At 42.2% G+C, this 24,798-nt stretch overlaps 2 protein-coding genes across 2 annotated transcripts in view; both read left to right on the forward strand.

Annotated features, from left to right (window-relative positions):
* The first annotated feature begins 1,395 nt into the window (after positions 1 to 1,395).
* The window catches only part of LOC311053419 (E3 ubiquitin-protein ligase TRIM39-like), a 479,738-nt gene continuing 456,335 nt past the window's right edge, over positions 1,396 to 24,798 (forward strand). Inside the window, exon 1 of the mRNA XM_084068940.1 lies at positions 1,396 to 3,950. Within this exon, the coding sequence (XP_083925066.1) occupies positions 1,599 to 3,008 (1,410 nt within the window). The 5' untranslated portion in view covers positions 1,396 to 1,598 and the 3' untranslated portion in view covers positions 3,009 to 3,950. The remainder of the gene's footprint in view (positions 3,951 to 24,798) is intronic.
* Positions 9,425 to 11,920, forward strand: LOC311053428 (E3 ubiquitin-protein ligase TRIM39-like). The gene has a single exon (XM_084068949.1). It carries the CDS (start codon positions 9,631 to 9,633, stop codon positions 11,035 to 11,037), a length of 1,407 nt encoding a protein of 468 aa, XP_083925075.1. The 5' UTR covers positions 9,425 to 9,630; the 3' UTR covers positions 11,038 to 11,920.

Raw genomic sequence — 24,798 nt, forward strand, 5'->3', positions numbered from 1 at the left:
TCCTTTTGTCTAGTGTGTTGAGTGACAGGAGGAAGCTGAGGGTAGACAGACATACAACACATGACTCTGACTGGAATCAAACCAGAGACATTTTCCGCTCTGACTATTTACCAACTAGTGACCTCTTCACCAATCAATGCACCACATTCATTATGTTTTGACATAACATTTGTCTGAGATACAATCATTCTGTAATATGACAGGGATGGGGAACGTACATTATTATCGTGCTTATTGATTAGATTAATTATTCATTATCAATACCACTATTGATGCTTTTCTATTATTGGTAGTTGTTGGCAAATTGATGCTAATCTGGGGCACTTTATCACTTTCATTACTTTTTCGAGTTGTGACTTTTTCAATTAGCTAATTCTGCTTTTAAAAATGTTATTTTGAAAGTAAAAATCGAGCAAGCTCAAAACACGTCGCTTTGCGCCACGTTTCGAGCTTGTAGATCTGCTACTTTTGATACTTTTGTGTGACTGTAGTATGATCAAGTAGGGCATTAATTTACAAAAAAAATAACACAAAAATATGGTTTCTGCAATAACATATGACCTTTTGGATGGATGGATGGACCTGTCTAACTTGACTTTAGGGGGACAATTTTGAGGTCCCAGTGAGGGAATTTATGTCAAATAAAGATTTTTAGAACTTAGGATTCAGGTTCAGGTTGCGTCAGAATTTGTATTGTGTGTCCATACTGTACCTGTTTTCACAAAAATACCCTCTGATGAAGAAATCACACGGCATACCTGTTTGCTCACATACCTGATGAATGAGGCACAAACAACCGGAGGGTGGTGTGTGTGTGTGTGTGTGTGTGTGTGTGTGTGTGTGTGTGTGTGTGTGTGTGTGTGTGTTTGTGTGCGCGCGCACAAACACATTACTTTACATGTGTTTGGATCAGAAGTCGCCACATGGATATATGGACCTGACTAACTTGATATTAGGGGACAGTTTGAGGTCCCAGTGAGGGAAGTTTCATGTCAAATAAAGATTTTTAGACCTAAGGTTACAATTAGTATAAGATTCAGGTTGCGCCCGAGTTTGCTGTCCAATGTCCATACTGTTTTCCCTGTGTGTGTGTGTGTGTGTGTGTGTGTGTGTGTGTGTGTGTGTGTGTGTGTGTGTGTGTGTGTGTGTGTGTGTGTGTGTGTGTGTGTGTGTGTGTGTGTGTGTGTGTGTGTGTGTGTGTGTGTGTGTGTGTGTGTGTGCGTGCGTGCGTGCGTGTGTGTGTACACCTACTGTAGCATAGCAACAGTTCAGTAGTGTCATAGCTCCACCCCTTGCCAGCCTACAGGTTATTCTGCCTCTCCTCACTGACGACAGACAAAGAGACAGACGATAAGATTCACCTTCAAATCAAACACAACTTCCAGCGAGGGAACAGCTCTGTACAGCTACAGGAGGTATACTGACCCAGACCAATTGAACCTGCTTCTGACTCTGTCAGCTGAATGGACTTTAACCAGAACCAGGATTCAAAGTGAAAGTAAACTACAGGGAACATTCTAGAGGAGGGAGTGTTACCACCACCGACTGGCTGATTTCCTGGCTTGAACAGTGTGTTTGCAGCTTCACTCAGAGATCTAATGGCTTCCAAGTCGTCTCACCCTGAAGAGGATTATTCCTGTCCTGTGTGTTGTGACATCTTTAAAGATCCTGTTATCCTGTCCTGTTGCCACAGCTTCTGTAAAGACTGTCTGCAGGAATGGTGGAGAGAGAAGGTAATAAAGGAATGTCCAGTTTGTAAGGAGAGACATTCAGTGGATCCACCCAGAAACCTGGCTCTGAAGAACCTGTGTGAGGCCTTCATACAGGAGAGACATCAGAGAGCTTCAACAGGGTCTGAGGTTCTCTGCAGTCTGCATGCTGAGAAACTCAAACTGTTCTGTCTGGAATGTCAACAGCCAGTTTGTCTTGTGTGTAGAGATTCTAAAAAACACACCAAACACAGTATCACACCCATCGATGAAGCTGCACTTGATCACAAGGAAGACGTCCGGAAATCACTGAAGCCTTTACAGAAAAAACTGGAGGTCTTTAATACATTTAAAACAAACTATGATCAAACGGCAGCACACATTCAGTCCCAGACTCAGCACACAGAGATGCAGATTAAGGAACAGTTTAAGAAGATGCGTCAGTTTCTACAAGAGGAAGAGGATGCTAGGATTGCTGCCCTGTGGGAGGAAGAGCAGCAGAAGAGTCAGATGATGAAGGAGAAGAGTGAGTGTCTGAACAGAGACATCTCAACTCTTTCAAACACAATCAGAGCCATAGAGGAGGAGCTGAGAGCTGAACACATCTCATTCCTGCAGAACTACAAGACCACAATGCAAAGAGTCCAGTTCAAACTGCAGGACCCACAGCCGGTCTCAGGAGCACTGATAGACGTGACCAAACACCTGAGCAACCTGACATTTAGAGTCTGGGACAAGATGAAGGACATTGTCTCCTACACTCCTGTCATTCTGGACCCCAACACTGCCCATCCAGGCCTCATCCTGTCTGATGATCTGACCAGTGTGAGACTTGGAGAGAAACAGCAGCTTCCTGACAACCCAGAGAGGTTTGACCGCTATTCCTTAATCCTTGGTTCTGAGGGCTTTAACTCAGGGACTCACAGCTGGGATGTTGAGGTTGGAGACAATACACTCTGGTCAGTAGGTGTGTTAGCAGAGTCCTTTCAGAGGAAGCGAGCCACAGCGGATCAATTTTGGGAAATAGGGTTAAATAAAGGTAAATACACAGCAAGCTCCTCACCAGGGTCAGACACTGTTCTCTCAGTGAAGCAGAAATCTCAGAGGATCAGAGTCCAGCTGGACTGGAACAGAGGAAAACTGTCCTTATCTGATCCTGATACTAACGCACACCTACACACCTTCACACACACTTTCACTGACACACTCTTTCCATTCATTAACACTGGTGAGTTCGGTGGTTCTCTGAAGATGTTACCAGTGAAGTTCAGTGTAATTTACTCTGGAAAATGTAGTTAGACATGATGATGATGATGATGATGATGATGATCATCATCATCATCACCTTCATGTGTCCCGCAACAACAACCCCAAATGGGCGGGTTCCCGTCTTGGAAGGTATGGTTACAAATAGGGGTTCCCGCCCTAAATGGGTTAATGAAGAATCATCTTTGTAGATTGTGTTCAATGTGTTGTGGTTGCGGACGGTCAAAAATGAACAAACATCATCAGTCATTCTTAACCTGTGGGCCTGCGATGATATTGCAAGTGGGCCCTCAAATAATTGGCAAAACACAAAGATGTTATTGATAACATAATACAAATAGGAACTTAATACGTTAGTTCCATTGATCCAAGCTCGAAGGAACACAATCGATTCATTAATCATTAAAATAAACATGCTCTGAATATGCACGCGGCCCACCCATCTGATCACTTAACACGGCATCCTTTAATACTTTCAAGATTTTCAATTGGGCGCTGATCCAGAAAAGGTTGAGAACCACTGACCTACACATTAAAATCCAAGTTTTAAATTAAGTCTGAAGAGTTTAAAATGGAACCAAATGAAGTGTTAATTTTTCACTTTGAAGAGTGTACAAAATGGAACCTAATGGACCTGTAATGGTAATAATGTTGGGCAGTCAGGGTAGTTTAATATAATAATATGATATTTTTAATTCAGTACTTCCAAACAGTTTACTCATAAAATATAGAATCACTACGTTGGATACATCTCAAAAGCATTTTAATTCATGATATTCTCTTTGGGTAATTATTAAATGATTGTATTGTATTGTATTGTATTGTGCTGTTTTCTAGTTTCTAAGTAAGTGATTTTCTTTAACATTAGATTGTATATTAGTTTACATTTGTTGCATTGATCTCTGTGTGTGTTCTGAGCCCTGTAACATTAATGATCCTCTGATTGACTATCTTGTCCCTATAAATAGGACACAGGTGTCACAGTGTGTTTTTACTTTTCATGGCAGACTGAGGATGTTTTTTCCAAATGAAACATGTATCTGTTCCCACTTTACATCTTTTTTGGCTGCACTTTTTTATTTTTGTCTCACTATGAATCATTAAAGAATAATATTCTGCCAAACCTCTGTGGACATTCACTTTGTTATGTTGGTGTGTGTGACTGTTCCTTTAGTCTTCTTAGTGTGTTGAGTGACAGGAATCTGCGGGTAGACAGACATACAACACATGACCCTGACTGGAATCAAACCAGAGACATTTTCCTCTCTGACTATTTACCAACTAGTGACTCTTCACCAATCAATGCATCAATACATTCATTATGTTTTGACATAACATTTGTCTGAGATACAATCATTCTGTAATATGATAGGGATGGGTAATCTACATTATTATTTTGATCCCCTTAATGATCCTGCTTATTGATTAGATTTGTTATCAATACCAGTATTGATTATTTTCTATTATTGGTAGTTGTTGGGAAATAGGGTTAAATAAAGGTAAATACACAGCAAGCTCCTCACCAGGGTCAGACACTGTTCTCTCAGTGAAGCAGAAATCTCAGAGGATCAGAGTCCAGCTGGACTGGAACAGAGGAAAACTGTCCTTCTATGATCCTGATACAAATTGATGCTAATCTGGGGCACTTTATCACTTTAATTACTTTTTCGAGTTGTGACTTTTTAAATCAGCTAATTCTGCTTTTAAAAATGTTATTTGGAAAGTAAAAAACAGCAAAAACAGCAGATCTACAAACTCAAACCGTGTCGCTTTGCGCCACGTTTCGCTACTTTTGATACTTTTGTGTGACTGTAGTATGATCAAGTAGAGCATTAATTTACAAAAGAAAAAACATGGTTTCTGCAATAACATATGACCTTTTGGATGGATGGATGGACCTGTCTAACTTGACTTTAGGGGGACAATTTTGAGGTCCCAGTGAGGGAATTTATGTCAAATAAAGATTAGGGTTCAGGTTGCATCAGAATTTGCCTTGCGTGTCCATACTGTACCTGTTTTCGCATAAATACCCTCTGATGAAGAAATCACACGGCATACCTGTTTGATAACATACCTGATGAATGAGGCACAAACAACGTGTGTGTACGTGTGTACGTGTGTGCGTGTGCGTGTGCGTGTGTGCGTGCGTGCGTGCGTGCGTGCGTGAACCTTGCAACAGTTCAATAGTGTGTCATAGCTCCACCCCTTGCCACACTCATCTGATGAGAGATAGCCTACAGGTTATTCTGACTCTCCTCACTGACGACACACAGACAGACAATAAGATTCACCTTCAGATCAAACACAACTTCCATTGAGAGGACAGACTCTCTGTCCACAGCTACAGGAGGGAATACTGACCTTTTTGGCCATGCTACATTAATTTTGATTATCATTGTCAGTCATTTCTTTGTATATTTACGTTATTTGTCATATACATTGTTTTATGCCTAAAAGGAAATAGATGTTTTTAGTTATGTTCCATGTTCAATGCCAAAAACACAACTAAATCGTCACAATTATTTTTATGACAATTGTCACCTACAGTAAACGTTCATGATCGGGACAGAAGGTGTACATTATTAAGAGCTTTTAACAGTCAAAGTACACACTGAGATTATTGCGGTCATGTTGTGTTGTATGCTGCTGTGTAGGCTACTATGTGATTCAAGGTTGTAGTGTTGCTCTATTGTTGTTTTTAGGTTGGAGGCCATGTTGATTGCGGTCAGACCCCCAGGCTGTGGATCGAGGGTTTCCGTGGATTTTGGCAGTGCAGAGCTATATTGTATTTGTTATTGTTATTGTTGGACACTTTGGAACGCTTTCATCTCGATTGATGAAAATCTGATTTACTTGGCAGCAAACAGCTCCTTTTCAACAGATGACATGTCATCTGTTTCATTGTTTCATTGTCTGACCTCACCTCATACACTCCATTAATCCATTGTCTTTCAGAAAAATGTAAATGTTTTGATTGAACCAGAGCATATGAGCGGAGCGGAGCGGGACAATTTTTAACCTAGCAGGGAGCGGGTTTATAAAAAGGTTGGAGCGCTCCTCGGAGCGAGGACCGCTTGCTGCTCCAAACTGCTCCGGCGGGGGCCACCACATGAGCGGATAGCGAGCGTGACAACAGCCCCCTGGAGCGACGAGTGGTATTTCCCCCCGCTCCGCTCCGCTCACATGCTCTGGATTGAACACATATTTTTGCCATTTTCAGGGAATTAAGGCAGGTGTTAATAGCAAACATTAGTTCTAGCTGTCTTGTTGTCCTCACCTTATGCAATAATGTACGAGTATTACCAACAGTGCCACAAATGTTCCAGAGACATGGACAAGTCCTGCCACGGACATGTTGATGTCCCCTGCTCACTCTCCCTCCCTCTACCTCTTATATTTGCTGCTTTCTTTGTGCCATGTCCAGTCCATACATATGGTCCAGTCTATACATGTCTAGCCCATTCAAATAGAGGATATGCGTGTGACATCATCATCAAACCCGGAAGTTATGGCGCTAACGAGCAGACAATGGAGTAGGTTGTGTGTTTGACAGGCTCCGCTAGAATCCGTTTAAAACAGTTATTTCTAGGCACAACTTGACCATAAAAGACCATAAAGTATCACCAAACCTGTTAACTTTAGTTTACACTTGTTGAATCCTGGCTTTGTTACCATATGCAGTCATATAATTTGCGAAAGTTCAGTTTCGGGCCTTCCCCCGCTCCTAAGCCTAAAGCCACGGAATCGGCTGTCTCTACCACCCGTGGAGAAAGCCACTCCTCTCCGCCAGACAGTGCAATGGCTGACGCAACAGACCTGAAAACTGAAATCCTTTCCTCACTGAAAAAATACATCGCCGATTTGATCAGGTCTGAAATAACATCTGTGATGGCTAAGGAATTTGAAAGTGTCAAGTCTGAGTTACACTTATTTAAAACAGAAGTGGCAAAAAATACTGCAACAATTCGTTCAGAGGTGACGGAGATAAAGACGACCGTGGCCGACATGGAGCGGGGCTTAACAACGTGTTCAGACGACGTGACATTGATGCAGACCCAAATAAGCAAACTGGAGACAGAAGTCCTAGCTTTACAGGGGAAATGTCTTGACATGGAGGGGAGACAGAGACGCTCAAACGTCAGAATTTCTAATGTCAGGGAGACTCCAGGTTCAAGCTCACCAACAGTAGTTTCCAAACTATTGAGAGAAGTCTTGAACTTGGACCATGACGTTTTGGTTGACCGATCACACAGAGGGTACCAGGCAAAGGGAATGGAGGGTAAACCCCGTGTTATTGTGGCAAAAATGCACTACTATCAAGATCGTGTCGACGTCATTAAACGTGCCAGGGAAACTGGACCCCTCCACTTCGAAGGAAGCGTCATTTTCATAAATGAAGATTTCCCCCCGTCTGTGGCCAAGGCCAGGCTCAAATACAGAGAGGTGAAACGTCTCATCCGCGACCGAGGAATTAAGGATTATGGCATCATCTACCCATCACGCTTCTTCATAAAGCATAATGGAACCGAGAGGCAGTTCCAGAATGCTGAAGATGCCATGGCATATGCCCAGTCTAATATCCAGCGGGAGGAGGAACCAACACAAGAAACCCGGAGGTTATGCAGGAATGCCTACTGAGTGTCAAAAAAATACTTTCTGGCCTTGACAGCCCATGCATCCAAACAGAAAAGTCATATCTGATTGCATTAAACAACATTAAACAATGTTAAACTAATTTTGCATGTTGCTTTGCCACTTGATTTGCCACTCGATGTGCCATTCACTTTAAGCATGCGCATATCCTCTATACAATAGATTATATAAAACTACCAGATATTAAATATTATTATGCTCTTGATTTGTATGCATTTTACATTACGCTTACATTTGTAGTTTATTTTACCAGCAAATCGAGTGAGTGTGTGTGTGGGTGCGCACGTGTGTGTGTGTGTGTGTGTGTGTGTGTGTGTGTGTGTGTGTGTGTGTGTGTGTGTGTGTGTGTGTGTGTGTAATGTAACACATTTTTACATTTTCTTCCAGAGTTTAAGCAGTCAGAATTACATTTTCTTCCAGAGTTTAAGCAGTCAGAATTACATTTTCTTCCAGAGTTTAAGCAGTCAGAATTACATTTTCTTCCAGAGTTTAAGCAGTCAGAATTTGCATTGTGTGTCCATGCCTGTTTTGTTCCCCATACAGTACATATCCTCTAATTAAGACACAACATTTACCTGTTTGATAACATAACTGAAGGCTGAGGCACAAACTGTGTGTGTGTGTGTGTGTGTGTGTGTGTGTGTGTGTGTGTGTGTGTGTGTGTGTGTGTTTGTGTGTGTGTGTGTGTGCGCGTGTGCGTGCGTGCGTGCGTGCGTGCGTGCGTGCGTGCGTGCGTGCGTGCGTGCGTGCGTGCGTGTGTGTGTGTGTGTGTGTGTGTCAGTGGTGGAAAAAAGTACTACATGTTTTTTACTTAAGTACAAGTATCAATACCGCAATGTAGAAATGCTCTGTTACAAGTACAAGTCCAGAATTTAAAACGGACTTGAGTGAAAGTACAAAAATATTGGCATCACAATGTACTTAAAGTACCAAAAATAGAAAGTACTCATTATGCAGAATGTCCCATTTCACAAGTTTTCAAATGTATAAAATGTATTAAGATCTTTTGAAAATAGCAGATCTACAAGCTCACAATGGCAGAAATGCCCAAAATGTATATGGGGCTGAAGTGGTTAATATATGTTTTGTAATAATAATACAAATCTACAAAGTAGGCTAACTAGTAACTCAAGTTTTCAAATCATTGTAGAGGAGTAAAAGTTAAATATTAGCCTCTGAGATGTAGTGGAGTAGAAGTAAAAGTACTGACAATTGGAAATGTGTGCACGTGCGCGTGCAACATATTACTTTACATGTGTCTGGACCAGATGTCTCCACATGGATATATGGACCTGACTAACTTGATATTAGGGGACAGTTTTGAGGTCCCAGTGAGGGAAGTTTCATGTCAAATAAAGATTTTTAGACCTAAGGTTACAATTAGTGTAAGATTCAGGTTGCGCCCGAGTTTGCTGTGTGTGTCCATACTGTACCTCTTTTCCCATGAATACCCTCTGATGAAGACATCACACCACATACCTGTTTGATAACATACCTGATGACTGAGGCACAAACAACCGGAGGGAAGGTGTGTGTGTGTGTGTGTGTGTGTGTGTGTGTGTGTGTGTGTGTGTGTGTGTGTGTGTGTGTGTGTGTGTGTGTGTGTGTGTGTGTGTGTGTGTGTGTGTGTGTGTGTGTGTGTGTGTGTGTACACCTACTGTAGCATAGCAACAGTTCAGTAGTGTCATAGCTCCACCCCTTGCCATCTTACACGTTATTCTGCCTCTCCTCACTGACGACAGACAAAGAGACAGACGATAAGATTCACCTTCAGATCAGACACAACTTCCAGAGAGGGAACAGCTCTGTACAGCTACAGGAGCTATACTGACCCAGACCAATTGAACCTGCTTCTGACTCTGTCAGCTGAATGGACTTTAACCTGAACCAGGATTCAAAGTAACAGTAAACTTCAAGGAACATTTCTAGAGGAGGGAGTGTTACCACCACTGGCTGATTTTCCGTCTTGAACAGATTGTCTGTAGCTTCAATTAGAGACCAAATGGCTTCCAAGTCGTCTAACCCTGAAGAGGATTATTCCTGTCCTGTTTGTTGTGAGATCTTTAAAGATCCTGTTCTCCTATCCTGTAGCCACAGCTTCTGTAAAGACTGTCTGCAGCGATGGTGGAGAGAGAAGGTAATAAAGGAATGTCCAGTTTGTAAGGAGAGACATTCAGTGGATCCTCCCAGAAACCTGGCTCTGAAGAACGTGTGTGAGGCCTTCACACAGGAGAGACATAAGAGAGCTTCAACAGGGTCTGAGGTTCTCTGCAGTCTGCATGCTGAGAAACTCAAACTGTTCTGTCTGGAATGTCAACAGCCAGTTTGTCTTGTGTGTAGAGATTCTAAAAAACACACCAAACACAGTATCACACCCATCGATGAAGCTGCACTTGATCACAAGGAAGACGTCCGGAAATCACTGAAGCCTTTACAGAAAAAACTGGAGATCTTTAATACAGTTAAAACAAACTATGATCAAACAGCAGCACACATTCAGTTCCAGACTCAGCACACAGAGATGCAGATTAAGGAACAGTTTAAGAAGATGCGTCAGTTTCTACAAGAGGAAGAGGATGCTAGGATTGCTGAACTGTGGGAGGAAGAGCAGCAGAAGAGTCAGATGATGAAGGAGAAGATTGAGGGTCTGAACAGAGACATCTCAACCCTTTCAAACACAATCAGAGCCATAGAGGAGGAGCTGAGAGCTGAACAAATCGCATTCCTGCATAACTTCAAGACCACAATGCAAAGAGTCCAGTTCACACTGCAGGACCCACAGCCGGTCTCAGGAGCACTGATAGACGTGACCAAACACTTGAGTAACCTGACCTTCAGAGTCTGGGACAAGATGAAGGGCATTGTCTCCTACACTCCTGTCATTCTGGATCCCAACACTGCCCATCCAGAATACATCCTGTCTGATGATTTGACCAGTGTGAGACGTGGAGAGAAACAGCAGCTTCCTGATAACCCAGAGAGGTTTGACCTGTACTCTCATGTCCTGGGTTCTGAGGGCTTTAACTCAGGGACTCACAGCTGGGACGTTGAGGTTGGAGAGAATACACATTGGTCAGTAGGTTTGTTAGCAGAGTCCTTTCAGAGGAAGGGAGACATAGTGGGTCAAGGCTGGAGAATACGCTTCCTGGAAGGTAAATACACAGCACGCTCCCCACCAGGGTCAGAAACTGATCTCTCTTTTAAGCAGAAACTCCAGAGGATCAGAGTCCAGCTGGACTGGAACAGAAGAAAACTGTCATTCTGTGATCCTGATACTAACACGCACATACACACCTTCACACACACTTTCACTGACACACTCTTTCCATACATTTACACTAATGGTTCTCTGAAGATGTTACCAGGGAAGGTCAGTGTAACACTGTCTGGAACAATGTACAGTAGCTAGACATGATGATGATGAAGTAGACAAACTTCAGTGTTTAAAGTTTTAAAGAGTAATACATATACATTTTAGAATCTATATGATTGTGTTCAATGTGTTGTGTAGGCAAAACACAAAGAGGTTATTGATAATATAATATTAATGTAAAAACAATTAAAATAATTAAAAACAATGTCAAGGTATTTTTTTTGGTACCGATAAATAAGAACTTAATACTATGTTAGTTCCAATGATCCAAGCCCAAAGGAACATGGATTTATTGATCATTAAAATAAACATGCTCTGAATATGCATGCGGCCCACCCATTTGACCACTTAACACGGCAGCCTTTTAAAAAAGAAATTGGGTACTGATCCAGAAAAGGTTGAGAACCACTGACCTACACACTAAAATCCAAGTGTTAATTTAACTTGAGTGTACAAAATGGAACCAAATGGACCCGTAATAGTAATAATGTTTGGGAGCCGGGGTATTTTACTATAATAATAATATATGTTTTACTTCTACACAGTTTACTCATAAGCTATAGAATCACCACGTTGGATACATTCTCAAAAGCATTTTAATTCATGGTATTTTCTTTTGGTAATTATTACATGATTTATTGTATTATATTGTGCTGTTTTCCAGTTTCTAAGTAAGTGATTTTAACATTAGATGTATATTAGTTTACATTTGTTGCATTGATCTCTCTGTGTGTCCTGAGCCCTGTAACATGAATAATGATTGACTATCTTGTCCCTATAAATAGGACACAGGTGTGTTTTTTACACTTCATGGCAGACTGAGGATGTATTTTGTAACCGAAACATGTATGTTCCCACTTTACTCCCTTTTTGGTAAAACTTTGTGTCTTTTGTCTCACTATGGATCATTAAAGAATAATAATTTACAATAGCATCTGCCAAACCTCTGTGGACATTTTCTTCTCTGACTATTTACCAACTAGTGACTCTTCACCAATCAGTGCACCACATTCATTATGTTTTGACATAATATTCGAGTCTGAGATACAATCTTTCTGTAATATGAGTAGGGATGGGGATCGTTCATTTGTATTGATTTTGATCCTGCTTATTGATCAGAGTCGTTATCAATACCACTATTGATCCTTTTCTATTATTGATAGTTGTTGGAAAATTGATGCTAATCTGGGGCACTTTATGACTTTCATTACATTTTCGAGTTGTGACGTTTTAAATCAGCTATTTCTGCTTTTAAAATGTTATTTTGAAAGTAAAAAACAGCCAAAAAAAACAGCAAAAGTAGCAGATCTACAAGCTCAAAACGCGTCGCTTTGCGTCACATTTCGAGCTTGTACATCTGCTACTTTTGATAATTTTGTGTGACTGTAGTATGATCAAGTAGGGCATTCATTTACAAAAAAAATAACACAAAAAGTTAAAATATGGTTTCTGCAATAACATATGACCTTTTGGATGGATGGATGGACCTGTCTAACTTGACTTTAGGGGGACAATTTTGAGGTCCCAGTGAGGGAATTTATGTCAAATAAGATTTTTAGAATTTAGGATTCAGGTTCAGGTTGCGTCAGAATTTGTATTGTGTGTCCATACTGTACCTGTTTTCACATAAATACCCTCTGATGAAGACATCACACCACATACAGTACCTGTTTGACAACATACCTGATGAATGAGGCACAAACAACGTGTGTGTGTGTGTGTGTGTGTGTGTGTGTGTGTGTGTGTGTGTGTGTGTGTGTGTGTGTGTGTGTGTGTGTGTGTGTGTGTGTGTGTGTGTGTGTGCGTGCGTGCGTGCGTGCGTGCGTGCGTGCGTGCGTGCGTGCGTGCGTGTGCGCGTGCGTGCGCTTGTGCGTGTGTGTGAACCTTGCAACAATTCAATAGTGTGTCATACAGTAGCTCCACCCCTTGCCACACTCAGCTGATGAGTGATAGCCTACAGGTTACTCTGTCTCTCCTCACTGACGACACACAGAGACAGACAATAGACCAATTATTTGTTTACCAACATTGAGACTGGATGCACAGGTAATTGTTTCATGCAATCAATTCTCAACCTGTCGTTTCGGGGTGCGCTTCGGGTAGCGCTGGGTTTCAGCGCACCCCAACCCCCTCTTGTGTGTTGGCTAGTGCTGCGCGCCCTAGCGAGACCTGACAGAATGGGTTTCATTTGCAACCAGTATGACGCTTGCAACCAGTGTGACGTCGTCTGTTAAGGGGTCTACAAGATTCACCTTCAGATCAAACACAACTTCCAGTGAGAGAGGACAGACTCTCTGTCCACAGCTACAGGAGGGAATACTGACCTTTTTGGCCATAATACATTATTCATTTTGATTATTGGTATCGGTCATTGCCAGTCATTTCTTTGTATATTAACGTTATTTGTCATATCATTTTTTTAAAGCCTAAAGGGAAATAGATGTTTTTATTTATGTTCCAATGTTCAACGTCAAAAACAACTAAATCTAAATCTTTAATCACAATTATTTTTATGACAATTAATTGTCACCTAAACTTTCATGATCGGGACAGCCCTAGTAAGGTGTACATTATTAAGAGCTTTAACAGTCAAAGTCCACACTGAGATTATTGCTGTCATAGGCTACTGTGTTGTATGTTGTGTACTATGACATGTGATTCAAGCTGTTCCTCTATTGCTGTCAATTTGGGACCCGACTTATTCTGGCTCTGGAATGGGAGTCTGATGTGAATCTACAGTGTAACTGTTGTGTTGTGGTTGTTGTTGAAGGCAGTGAGTTGTGACAGTATGTGTATGTGGCTCTTGGTCACTTCAATTAGCCTATGTGTGAGTTTGCTACTTCCTTTAAAGTTCAAGCTAGAGTTTTTTTTTCTCCAATTATTCTATTTTTAGCGGCGCTAGCCGCTCTATACCTTTAGGTATAGAGCGGATATTAGCCCTCTATACCTGGCTTTTGCGTCAACGTTCTGATTGGTCAGGCTCGCCAAGGTTCTGATTGGTCAGGTCCGTCAACGTTCTGATTGGTCAGGCCCGCCAAGGTTCTGATTGGTCAGGTCCGTCAACGTTCTGATTGGTCAGGCCCGTCGAGGTTCTGATTGGTCAGGTCCGTCAACGTTCTGATTGGTCAGGCCCGTCAACGTTCTGATTGGTCAGGCCCGTCAACGTTCTGATTGGTCAGGCAAGATCAGATCAGTTTTTGCCACTTACCTTGGAATGCATTTGGTGATTCGCTTCCAATGGCACTATTTAGTGCCACTGGAAGCCTTGAAATAAATTTACAGAGATTTAATATTGTTTCTCTAGTAGAAACACATATCTATGACAAAATATATCAAAGGCGCCGCTACCTTCACACAGGTGTGATTTTTTCTATTACAAATCTTATTTGGAATTGAAGACATGATGTGGACAGTATGTGTGGCTGCTGTTGGAGTTTATGAGCCGTGACGGGGTGGCTGTAATCAGGCACATGCACACATACCTGTAGACATCACTAAAGGGCTTGAGGTCCTGCCCTTTGAATTGTCTGTAAAAAGTGCCCTCTCTCTCCAGACCATGAATGCAGCATGTACTATGGTGAAAGAAATGCAAATGCCCTCCTTTCCATGCCGTACCAGAAGGCAGCATTCCAGAGAATTGCCTTTTCCAAACAGTCCTGAACTTGAATGCAGCATTTTATGTTGAAATAACTGCCCGCTCTGTGTAGAAATCCATTCCCTACTCACATCTCCACTAAAGGCTTGATCATACATAGTAGTATGACATAGTGTGCGTTGCACACCAAAAATAACTGATTTACAAGCTCACATTGGGTCACAGTGCGACACGTTGTAAGCTCGTAGATAAGCTTTTGTCAGTCTATAAATAAATAAATACAAAATCTGGCAAAAGTGCAATTTTAGACATTTCAGTCCCTCGCTCACAGTTTCACATTTCAGTCCCTCGCTCACAACGCGTTGCGATGCGACGCGTTGTGAGCTTGTAGATATTCTATTTTCAAATCGCCTAGGTATAAAATAGGGCTGAAGTGGTTCATGTATGTTTTATAATGTAATCATGTATATCTGCAAAGTAACCAGTTACTAAAGTTTTCAAATAATTGTAGTGCAGTAAAAGTACAGTATTTGCCTCTGAGATGTAGTGGAGTAGAAGTAAAAGTATTGACAACTGGAAATACTCCAGTAAAGTAAAAGTACCTCAAAATTGTACTTAAAAGGATTGAAAAATCATGGAATAGTATCCGTGACCACTGTCCTCACGGAGATCGGTGCATTACACGCATGCGACGGGCATTGCCCTTATTGAGTGAAAGATTAACCATTTCCAAAATAAATACAATATTTAAGGTGTTTTGAATTTTACATTTTAGTTATAGAGGACAATTATAATTAAGGCTTATTTGGCTTATGAGGGATACTTTTAAGTACAGTACTTGAGTAATGTACTTAGTTACTTTACACCACTGTGTGTGTGTGCGTGCGTGCGTGCGTCGACATGTGTGCCCAAAAAGTATTAATCGGCTTAAATCTGCTGGCTTTGAAGCTTGCCTTGCAGATTTGCATTCAGGCTCCCTTGGACCATCCACCATCCGGGCAGCCCTCAGGGGGGCGCCAAAGATCACAGCAGGGGGGCGTGAGTCTTCTTTGTGTCTGCAGTTTTTTTTTCTTCTATGTCTCAAGTCTGGCAATTGATCGTTTAGTACAATTCATTTACAGTCAAAGGACAATCTGCAGTTTATGGCACAAGCGATACACAATGCAGCCGTTATTTAAACTGTGAAACAGGCACACAATGAAATCAGCAGCTGGCATTTACAATTTGTTGCTGTCGGGCAGAAACCTCTTATGTTATGTCTTTATTCTAACTTTTTATGTGTTTTCGTAAATTAACGCAAAAATATCCGATCCACAACGTGCTGCAATTCGAGCTTGTAGATCTGCTACTTTTGCAATAAAAAATTGGTCTTTTTGGTCTGGTGGAAACCTCATATTATGAGGTTTCCACCAGACTTGGTAGAACCAGTAGAAGCCCAAGAAGCATACCCTACTTTATCGTTAATGTTCAAATTAATGGGAATATAATTTACTAAACGCATATCGTGATGATTTAAAAAAGACTTTAAACTAGCGATTGAAAACATAAAGTGTTTATGAAAAGGTTTACTAAGGTAATAAAATCAAATGTAAAGTCCGGCTGAAACCTTGTTCACTTGTATTGAGAGTCAATTCTTCTTGAGCCTGCAGGAGGTGTAATAGTGACATCTGCTGGGCCATTAACGGGAACGGCACCCTTAAGAGATTCAGGAAGTGTATGGGCTTAAAATCCAGCGAAGATTCCTTGCCGTCTGTGTTAAACTTGCAACTAATGCAATTAATAAAAAACTGATAAATGATTGAACTGCTTCAGCTGCTTTGGCCACAGTTTTCAGTGATCTATAGTATAGTATAGCGAATTTAAGTACTTCTCTTTCAGTTTAATCAAGTGGGACACTTTCATCCTCTATTTGTATCGACTGCGCTGATAGAGGAGTTTTTTCAGGGCCATTCATCAGTCGACATAATTGCATTATTGAAATGCAAGTTTTGTTGGATCTATTTGGCTTTTGCAGTACACAAGTAATCTCTCAGCACCACTGCACTACCTGTAGTGTTGTTGTTTGTAGGAATAAACACAGAAGCACCCAGGAGGAAGTGGACTAAGAAAGGGGAGGAGCCAAACCAAGTTCCTGTTTCCACATGGAAAAGGAGATGGCGCCTCCAGAGGCAAAAACATACATATACAATATTGTTTATTTTTCTCCTTTTTTTTTTTGGCAAATGGGTTTCCAGATTGGTACACAGGTGCAGTGACACACTGCCAGTCTCCTAAGTGGGCACAGTCACTCCACTTAATGATAGATAATTGTCTCCACCAGGCCGAAGGCGTGGCCGAGAGTGAGACTATGTTTTGTCGTCTGTCTGTCTGTCCGTGTGTCCGTCCGTGTGTCCATCAGTCTGTCCGTGCGTCCGTGAACAGCTACTGAAACTGTGCACACACACTCCCTGGATGCCAGAGCAGAACCCCTGTCCCAAACTTTTCACATCGACCTCTTATATGGCCACCCATAGGCTGTTTTTTGCAACAAAAAACATATATATTACTCCTACAGATTTTGTCCAACAATCACGTAAGTCGGTACACAGTAGCCTATCTCTATAGTCATGTGATCAAGCCAGATCTGTCCGATTTTTCATATTCCATCCTGATTGGCTAAGATTGGCTTCCAAAGTTTGCAGGAGTGGTCAGTTTTGAACAAAATGCCTCAAATCATGAAGGCTGCGTGCGACTGCCGTGAAACTTTGCACGCACATCCCACAAATCAACATGTGTCTGTGCAGTAACTTCATCAACATTAATCCCTCAACTTCTACAGATTCCACTCACCTCTATGATGACTGAAATCCGAACATTGCTGACCCACATTAATCTACCTGACCTGGCGGAGACCTTTGCTCCAAAGAGCACTTTTTCTTGTTTCCTCTTGATTTGTCTGTCTGAAAAAGGCCATTTTAATGTCAGAATGTTTGGCTTGAGTGAAGAGTGGGTTCTATGTTTACTTCAGTGACTATGAGGCAAAATAATAGGTCACAAATCTCACAATCTGATTCACATTCACATTCACTTTTACCATTGCAATTGGTGGTGCAATGGGTGGTGTCCTAAAGCAGTGGTTCTCAACCTTTTCTTGCGGCCCACCCATCTGACCACTTAAGTGGTCAGTTGGGTGGGCCGCGTGCATTTTCAGAGCTGATTGTTTATTCTAATGATCAATCAATCGATTCTGTTCCGTCTTGGATCAAGGGAACTAACGTAGTATACGTTTAAGTTCTTATTTATTAATTAGTATCACTTTTTAATATTAAATGTTACATTAGCATAAACATTGTAGTGTTTTGCCAATTATTTGGGGATCCGCTTCGCAATACCCTCGCGGCCCACCATACAATCAACTTAAGGGGTCAATGACATGGAAAAGTTTGAGAACCAGTGTGCTGAAATGGCTGAAATGTAAATTGTAAACACTGTCAGGCCACCCTCAGCCACACAGATAAATAAGGAAATCGATGGAAGTTTGGGTGTCTTGTTTTTTTTTGTATTGGAGGAGGCGTCAAATTGAATATTGAGAAAAGCCCCCGTGACTCTTTGACTTCGTACAAAGGTCATAACTGACTGCAGATATATGTGACCTTAACGGCGGTTCAGCATTTGCAGAACAAAATACCATACCACCAAGTATGACAGTGAATCCATCTCAGCTCCGTATCACAGTGCATTCATCTTAAGTAAAAGTGTCAATACTGCAGTGTAGAAATACCCTGTTAAAAGTAAAAGTCCGGGAGTAAAAGTACAAAAGTATTGGTATCAACATGTACTAGAATGTCCCGTTTCACAAGTTCAACATGTATACAAATCTTTTGAAAACAGCAGATCTACAAGCTCACAATGCGTTGTGTTGCATCGCGACGGCGTCACAATGCAAGCTCACACATTGTGAGCTTGTAGATCGGCTATTTTCAAATGGACGAAATGTATATAGAGCTGAAGTGGTTCATGCATGTTTTGTAATAATAATTTAAATCTGCAAAGTAACTAGTAACTAAAGCTGTCAAATAATTAATAATACAATATTTGCCTCTGAGATGTAATGGAGTAGAACTAAAAGTATTGCAAATGGGAAATACTCCAGTAAAGTAAAAAATCCTCAAAAGTGTACTTAAGCACAGTACTTGAGTAAATGTACTTAGTTACTTTACACCACTGCACGCACACGCACACACAGATGCAGATTAGAAAGGGCTGACGGCTCTGTGCTTGTCTCCCCTGGAGAAATGTTTGTTTCACTGAGCCATCTCTGGGAGGGCTTCATCTCTCTTCTTGCTTCTATATGTACAGTACACAATGCTATATGCATGTGAACAGAGAGAGAGAGAAGAGACAGAGGGAGAGCTGCTCTGCATTACATACACACAGTTGTAGTGGTGATTTTTTAACTGGTTAAACGCTATTTCAATGACGTCACATGCACGCACAAATGTGAATGCATTATACCAGAGGTCTTCAACAGGGGGTCCGGGACCCCTAGGGGGTCCTCAGAGTTACTACAGGGGGTCTGACGAATCTTTGTGTGATTTTTACATTAACCACTTCAACCAATCATCCCTATTCTGAGGAGAACTTTTGCCAAAAATAGCAGATCTACAAGCACACAACGCCTCGCGCTGCGAGGCGTTGTGCGCTTGTAAATCTGCTATTTTCGGCAAAGTGGTTTGGTATAGGGGGGGAAAAGAGTGAAAGTACAGAAAGTACAGAGTGAAAGGTCAGGTTTACCAAGTGTTGTTTAAGAGCATGGTTAAAGTCTATGAAGCTGCCTATGAAATCTATGGGGAAAAAAATATATATACAATATGTAATGGGGGTCCCTACTTTCTCTCTCTCTCAGCCAAGGGGTCCTTGGCCTGAAAACGTTGAAGACTGCATTATACAATTCAAATATTTGAAGGTTTATGTGCATAGTTTTTTCAAGAAATGCCTTAATTTATAGGATCTAAGAAAGAAAGGTATAGGATAGTGCATCATGCATGTCAACAGATGTGATGGTGGGAAAACTAAAAACGAAGATGGATTCATTTGCCATTCTTGTTAGTGTTGCAGAGAGAGAGAGAGAGAGAGAGAGAGAGAGAGAGAGAGAGAGAGAGAGAGAGAGAGAGAGAGAGAGAGAGAGAGAGAGAGAGAGAGAGAGAGAGAGAGAGAGAGAGAAAATTTGTCTCATCAATCAGATGAACGCATTCATGCTCCTGTTTGTATTTGATAGGTTGTCTAATCATCTCATCATTACTTATTTGAGTGTGCGCGTGTGTCTGTGTGTGTGCGCGCGTGCGTGTGTGCGTGCGTGCGTGCGACCCCAAATATAACCATGGGGTGGGGGTAACATACTGTAAGTAAGTAGCCTTGGGAGCTTACACCCCCTGGACATGACACTACAGTATGTCACATGATGTACAATTACATCTCTTGGACATGATGCTATTATGTCACATGATGTACAATTACACCCTCTGGACCATAGACTATAAAAATGAATGAACAAAGTGACCGCAAGGTTCCTAGTTCGATCCCGGGCTCCCCCAGAGTTAGTGTCGAAGTGTCCTTGAGCAAGACACTGAACCCCTAATTGCTGATATTACTGCCGATGAGCAGGTTGGTGCCTTGCATGGTTTCCTCTGCCATCGGTGTGTGAATGGGTGAATGTAATGCACCCGTAAAGCGCTTTGGATAAAAGCGCTATATAAATGCACCATTTACCATTTATTCAGCAGATGCTCTTACTCCAGAGTGACTTACAGTAAGCAAGGTAATACATCAAATGCATAGAAATAGTAATCTAGGATCATAGGTAAACCAAGAACCTGTCATTAGTCTAAACAGTATAATATATATATTTTTTAAAATCTGTACATTGAAAATATACAAACTATAGGATGCCGGGTCAACAAATGAACCTAGCACCTGTCTACATAACATGCTATCTAAATGACATTGTAACCTTGCATTTAAGCTTGCAAGGTCATCAAGGCTAGGGTTGGGGGAGCATATAAGGCTGACCCTGATACTGTAAGTGTCCTGGCGCAGAACAGCCCCTTTTCTATTTCTCTGTATCTTCACCCTCTCCATCAAAGTGCTTCGCTCACACACACACACACACACACACACACACACACACACACACACACACACTCAGCCGACTGACTCCCTCTCTCTCCCCGATCTCTAGTTTTTTCTCGCTCTACCTCCATCCACGCTTCCATCACACGCACGTACGCACGCACGCACGCACACACACACACACACACACGCCTTCGCCGATCTCATCTCTCGAGTCTCAACCCCGTACGCCTCGAAACGTTTCCTCTTTGCCTCGCAATCACTTGCTCCTTTACGTCCCCCCCCGTCCCCCCATCACTGGAACCCCCCCCCCCCCCCCCCCACACACACACACACCTCATCTGTGCCTGTAATATCGTCACTGTCAGGCAGAACAACCTTTTATATCCATGTTTCAACTTTTAATATTTTGTCATAATGTGACTTTTTAGCGGTGCCAACCGCTCTACACTTGACTTTGTCCGTATGTCCGTCCGTCCGTCCGTCCGTATCAGCACGGGATGATGAGCACGGGATTTTACACAGCTATAACTCCAGTTTGCAACATGCCACCAAGTCCAAATATGGTATGTGGACTTAGACCACCAATAGGGACGAGCATGAATTGCTGAAGTTATCACAGCGGGGTCCAGGGACCCCCCGCGTATGTTCTGTCCGTCCGCCCGTTTAGGGCACGGGATTTAAAACAGCTATAACTCCAGGTTGAAGCCTGCCACCAAGTCCTAATTTGGTTTGTGGACTTACACCACCAATAGGGACGAGCATGAATTTCTGAAGTTATCACAGCGGGGTCCAGGGACCCCCCGCGTATGTTCTGTCCGTCCGCCCGTTTAGGGCACAGGATTTAAAACAGCTATAACTCCAGTTTGCAGCATGCCACCAAGTCCACATTTGGTATGTGGACTTACACCACAAATAGGGACGAGCATGAATTGCTGAAGTTATCAAAGCGGGGTCCAGGGACCCCCCGCGTATGTTATGTCCGTCCGCGCGTTTAGGGCACGGGATTTAAAACAGCTATAACTCCAGTTTGCAGCATGCCACCAAGTCCAAATTTGGTATGTGGACTTAGACCACCAATAGGGACGAGCATGAATTGCTGAAGCCCCGCCCCCTCTGTCTTCCCATTGGCTGGCCTTTAAACAGCCATAACTCACGTTCGCAGCATGCTACGGAGTACAAATTTTGTGCATGGACTAAAACCACCAATAGGGACAAACTGTAATTACTTAAGCCCCGCCCCCTCTATCTGCCCATTGGCTGGCCTTTAAACAGCCATTATTCTAGTTTGCAGCATGCTACCAAGTACAAATTTGGTAAGTGGACTCAGACCACCAATAGGGACGAACTGAAATGAGTTACGCCCCGCCCCAAAGGCACCGCTTCCTTCACACAGGGTGTGATTTTTAGTTGTACAAGAGTGTCATGTAAAAGTAGCAAAAAAAAAAGGCCAATCTACAAGCTTGTGGCGTGTCAGATTGTCCTTTAAATCAATGGTTTTCAACAGTTTCTGATCTCTGCACCACTAGCACATTTCGAAGAGATGCTCCGGGATGGTGTCTGGTGTCGGACCCTCACCCAGCCCACTCCCCCACCGGCATGGCAGAATGGCACACATGCAGTGATGGCATAGAGCTGGCCCATGATACCTCCGGGGTTGGATGAAGCTTCTACAGCTGTTACAGTTGGTGGGTGGGTGTGTGTGTGTGTGTGTGTGTGTGTGTGTGTGTGTGTGTGTGTGTGTGTGTGTGTGTGTGTGTGTGTGTGTGTGTGTGTGTGTGTGTGTGTGTGTGTGTGTGTGTGTGTGTGTGTGTGTGTGTGTGTGTGTGTGTGTGTGTGTGTGTGTGTGTGTGTGTGTGTGTGTGTGTGTGTGTGCGTGCGTGCGTGCGTGCGTGCGTGCGTGCGTGCGTGCGCATGTGGACAAGAAAAAAACAAGTGGTAACTGACCATTCTGATTGGCTCCATAATCACATGCATATGGCGTATAGCTGTTTGAACCCAGGGCACGGCATGCATACGATAAGGCTGATTGCCGTGGCTTTCGGATTGGCACGGATCCCTCCCCACCTCCACGTTCAGTATATAAGAAGGCATAACACAGTCATTTATATATATATATATATTTTTTTTTGGACATACAAGGTTTCCACCCGACATGCAGAGACGTTACGTTCCATCTCTGTGATACACTCTACTTACACTTTCCATCTCTCTCTTCTGGCTCATCATTCTTTGCTGCTCTCCCTCTTCTCCTCCTCCCTCCCTGATAGTTCCTCTCCTCGTCCTCCTCGTCCTTCTCTCAACCCTCGTTGCCTTCGCTCCGTGGCTCAACTTATCGTCTCTGTCGGGGGTGGAAAACCTCATACTGTATGTCCAAAGCCGTTACTTTTCAAGGATTCAAATTCAAAAATAGTAAAAAAATACAGCAGATCGACAAGCTCGAAACGCGTCGCTTCACGTCGCGTTTCGACCTTGTAGATCTGCTATTTTTGGATACTTTTGTCTGACGCTGTAGTATGATCAAGTAAGGGTGTTAACGAAAAAAACAAATAGTTAGAATATGGAGATAAGAGGTTTCTGCTCAACGTTTAACTTCTCATTTCCACTCTCTGATCGTTTCTCATTCAGCAGCATGTCGTTCTATGGCAGAGCCGACCCACTCATAGAATGTCAACATTGTACGTTTAATGTTTATTATTATTTTTTTTTCATTATTATCGTTTCATGTAGGGAGTGTATATATATTCCATTGCACATTTCTGCAAAAAAAAACATTTCATCTTGATGTTTCTGAACCGAAACTACGTTTCATATCAACATTTATCATATACTGCAGAACATCACAGTGTTTTAACTGCTGTTACACAACATGAATTTCAAGCATAATGGAACAATGGGATACATTTTTCACCCAGTTATCGTACATGCATTTGTTTACAGTTTATGATTGAATGCATGTGACATGCATGCATAATTTCCTGTATTTCAGGAATTTAAACCTCTCTTTCTTCCTGTCTATACAGTGGTTCTCAAAGTGTGTGTGTGTGTGGGGGGGGTTCCAGGGGGTCCTCAGCAAACGACAGTTAACACAGCATCACAATCATTTTAACCACTTTATCCATATTTGATAATACGTTGGCTATTCAAAAATAGCAGATATACAAGCTCACAGCGCGTCACTTCGTGCCGTGCTGCTAGCTTGTAGCCTACATCTGCTATTTTAGAATATTTTGAATTTCAACGTAAATCTTCTCTACTGGGGGGTCCCTGGCACAAAACCCTTTTTCAGCTGGAGGTCCCACGGCCAAATATATATCAATTTGCGGGTCCTTGACATGAAAATGTTTGAGAAGCACTGGTTACAGCCGTCATGCTTACAATTTCGGTTGACGATTAATTGTCATACAAATAATTGCCATTAACGATTTAATTGTGTTTTTTTGGCATTGAACATTGGCACAAATTAATTTACGTTTGGTTTTAGGCTTCATTTTCACAAATTGCACCTGTAGGGCAGATATGACAAATAACTTAAATATACAAAGACATTATTGACAAATGAAATATTTTTTATACTAAATCATTTTAAAATAGTGGAAATAGCTGATATACAAGCTTACAACCCGTCACGAAGTGACGGGTTGTAAGCTTGTAGATCTGCTATTTCTGCTATTTTTGGAAAATGTTTGAAAATGTACAGTATGAAAATCTTTCAACATGCAACGTGCATGCACGCACACACACACACACACACACACGCGCGCGCACGCCACACGCACAGTGACAATCGCGGGCAGGAATAGAGGCGCTGTGTGCATTGTGAGCGTGGTTTGTGATGATCGCAGCGGACAGATATGAAACGTAATGCTTTGTAATTTGCTTATATAAGATGTTAGCATTACGTAACGGCCAGAAGCAGAGGATCCACATGCCACACGCTAGTTCAACTCCCAGGGTCCGTCTGCCAGAGTGGAAAGCCTTGAAGTGTTGAAGGATTGGTGTGTGTGTGCGCGCGCGCGCGCGTCCGTGTGTGTGTATGTGTGTGTGTGTGTGTGTGTGTGTGTGTGTGTGTGTGTGTGTGTGTGTGTGTGTGT

Source organism: Gymnoscopelus microlampas (assembly GCF_963454915.1).
Source record: "Gymnoscopelus microlampas genome assembly, chromosome: 10".
In the NCBI taxonomy this organism is placed as follows: Eukaryota; Metazoa; Chordata; class Actinopteri; order Myctophiformes; family Myctophidae; genus Gymnoscopelus; species Gymnoscopelus microlampas.

Bases quoted from the DNA above. Each gene is read 5' to 3' on its own strand.
- LOC311053428 (XM_084068949.1), top strand. From the start codon at position 9,631: ATGGCTTCCAAGTCGTCTAACCCTGAAGAGGATTATTCCTGTCCTGTT.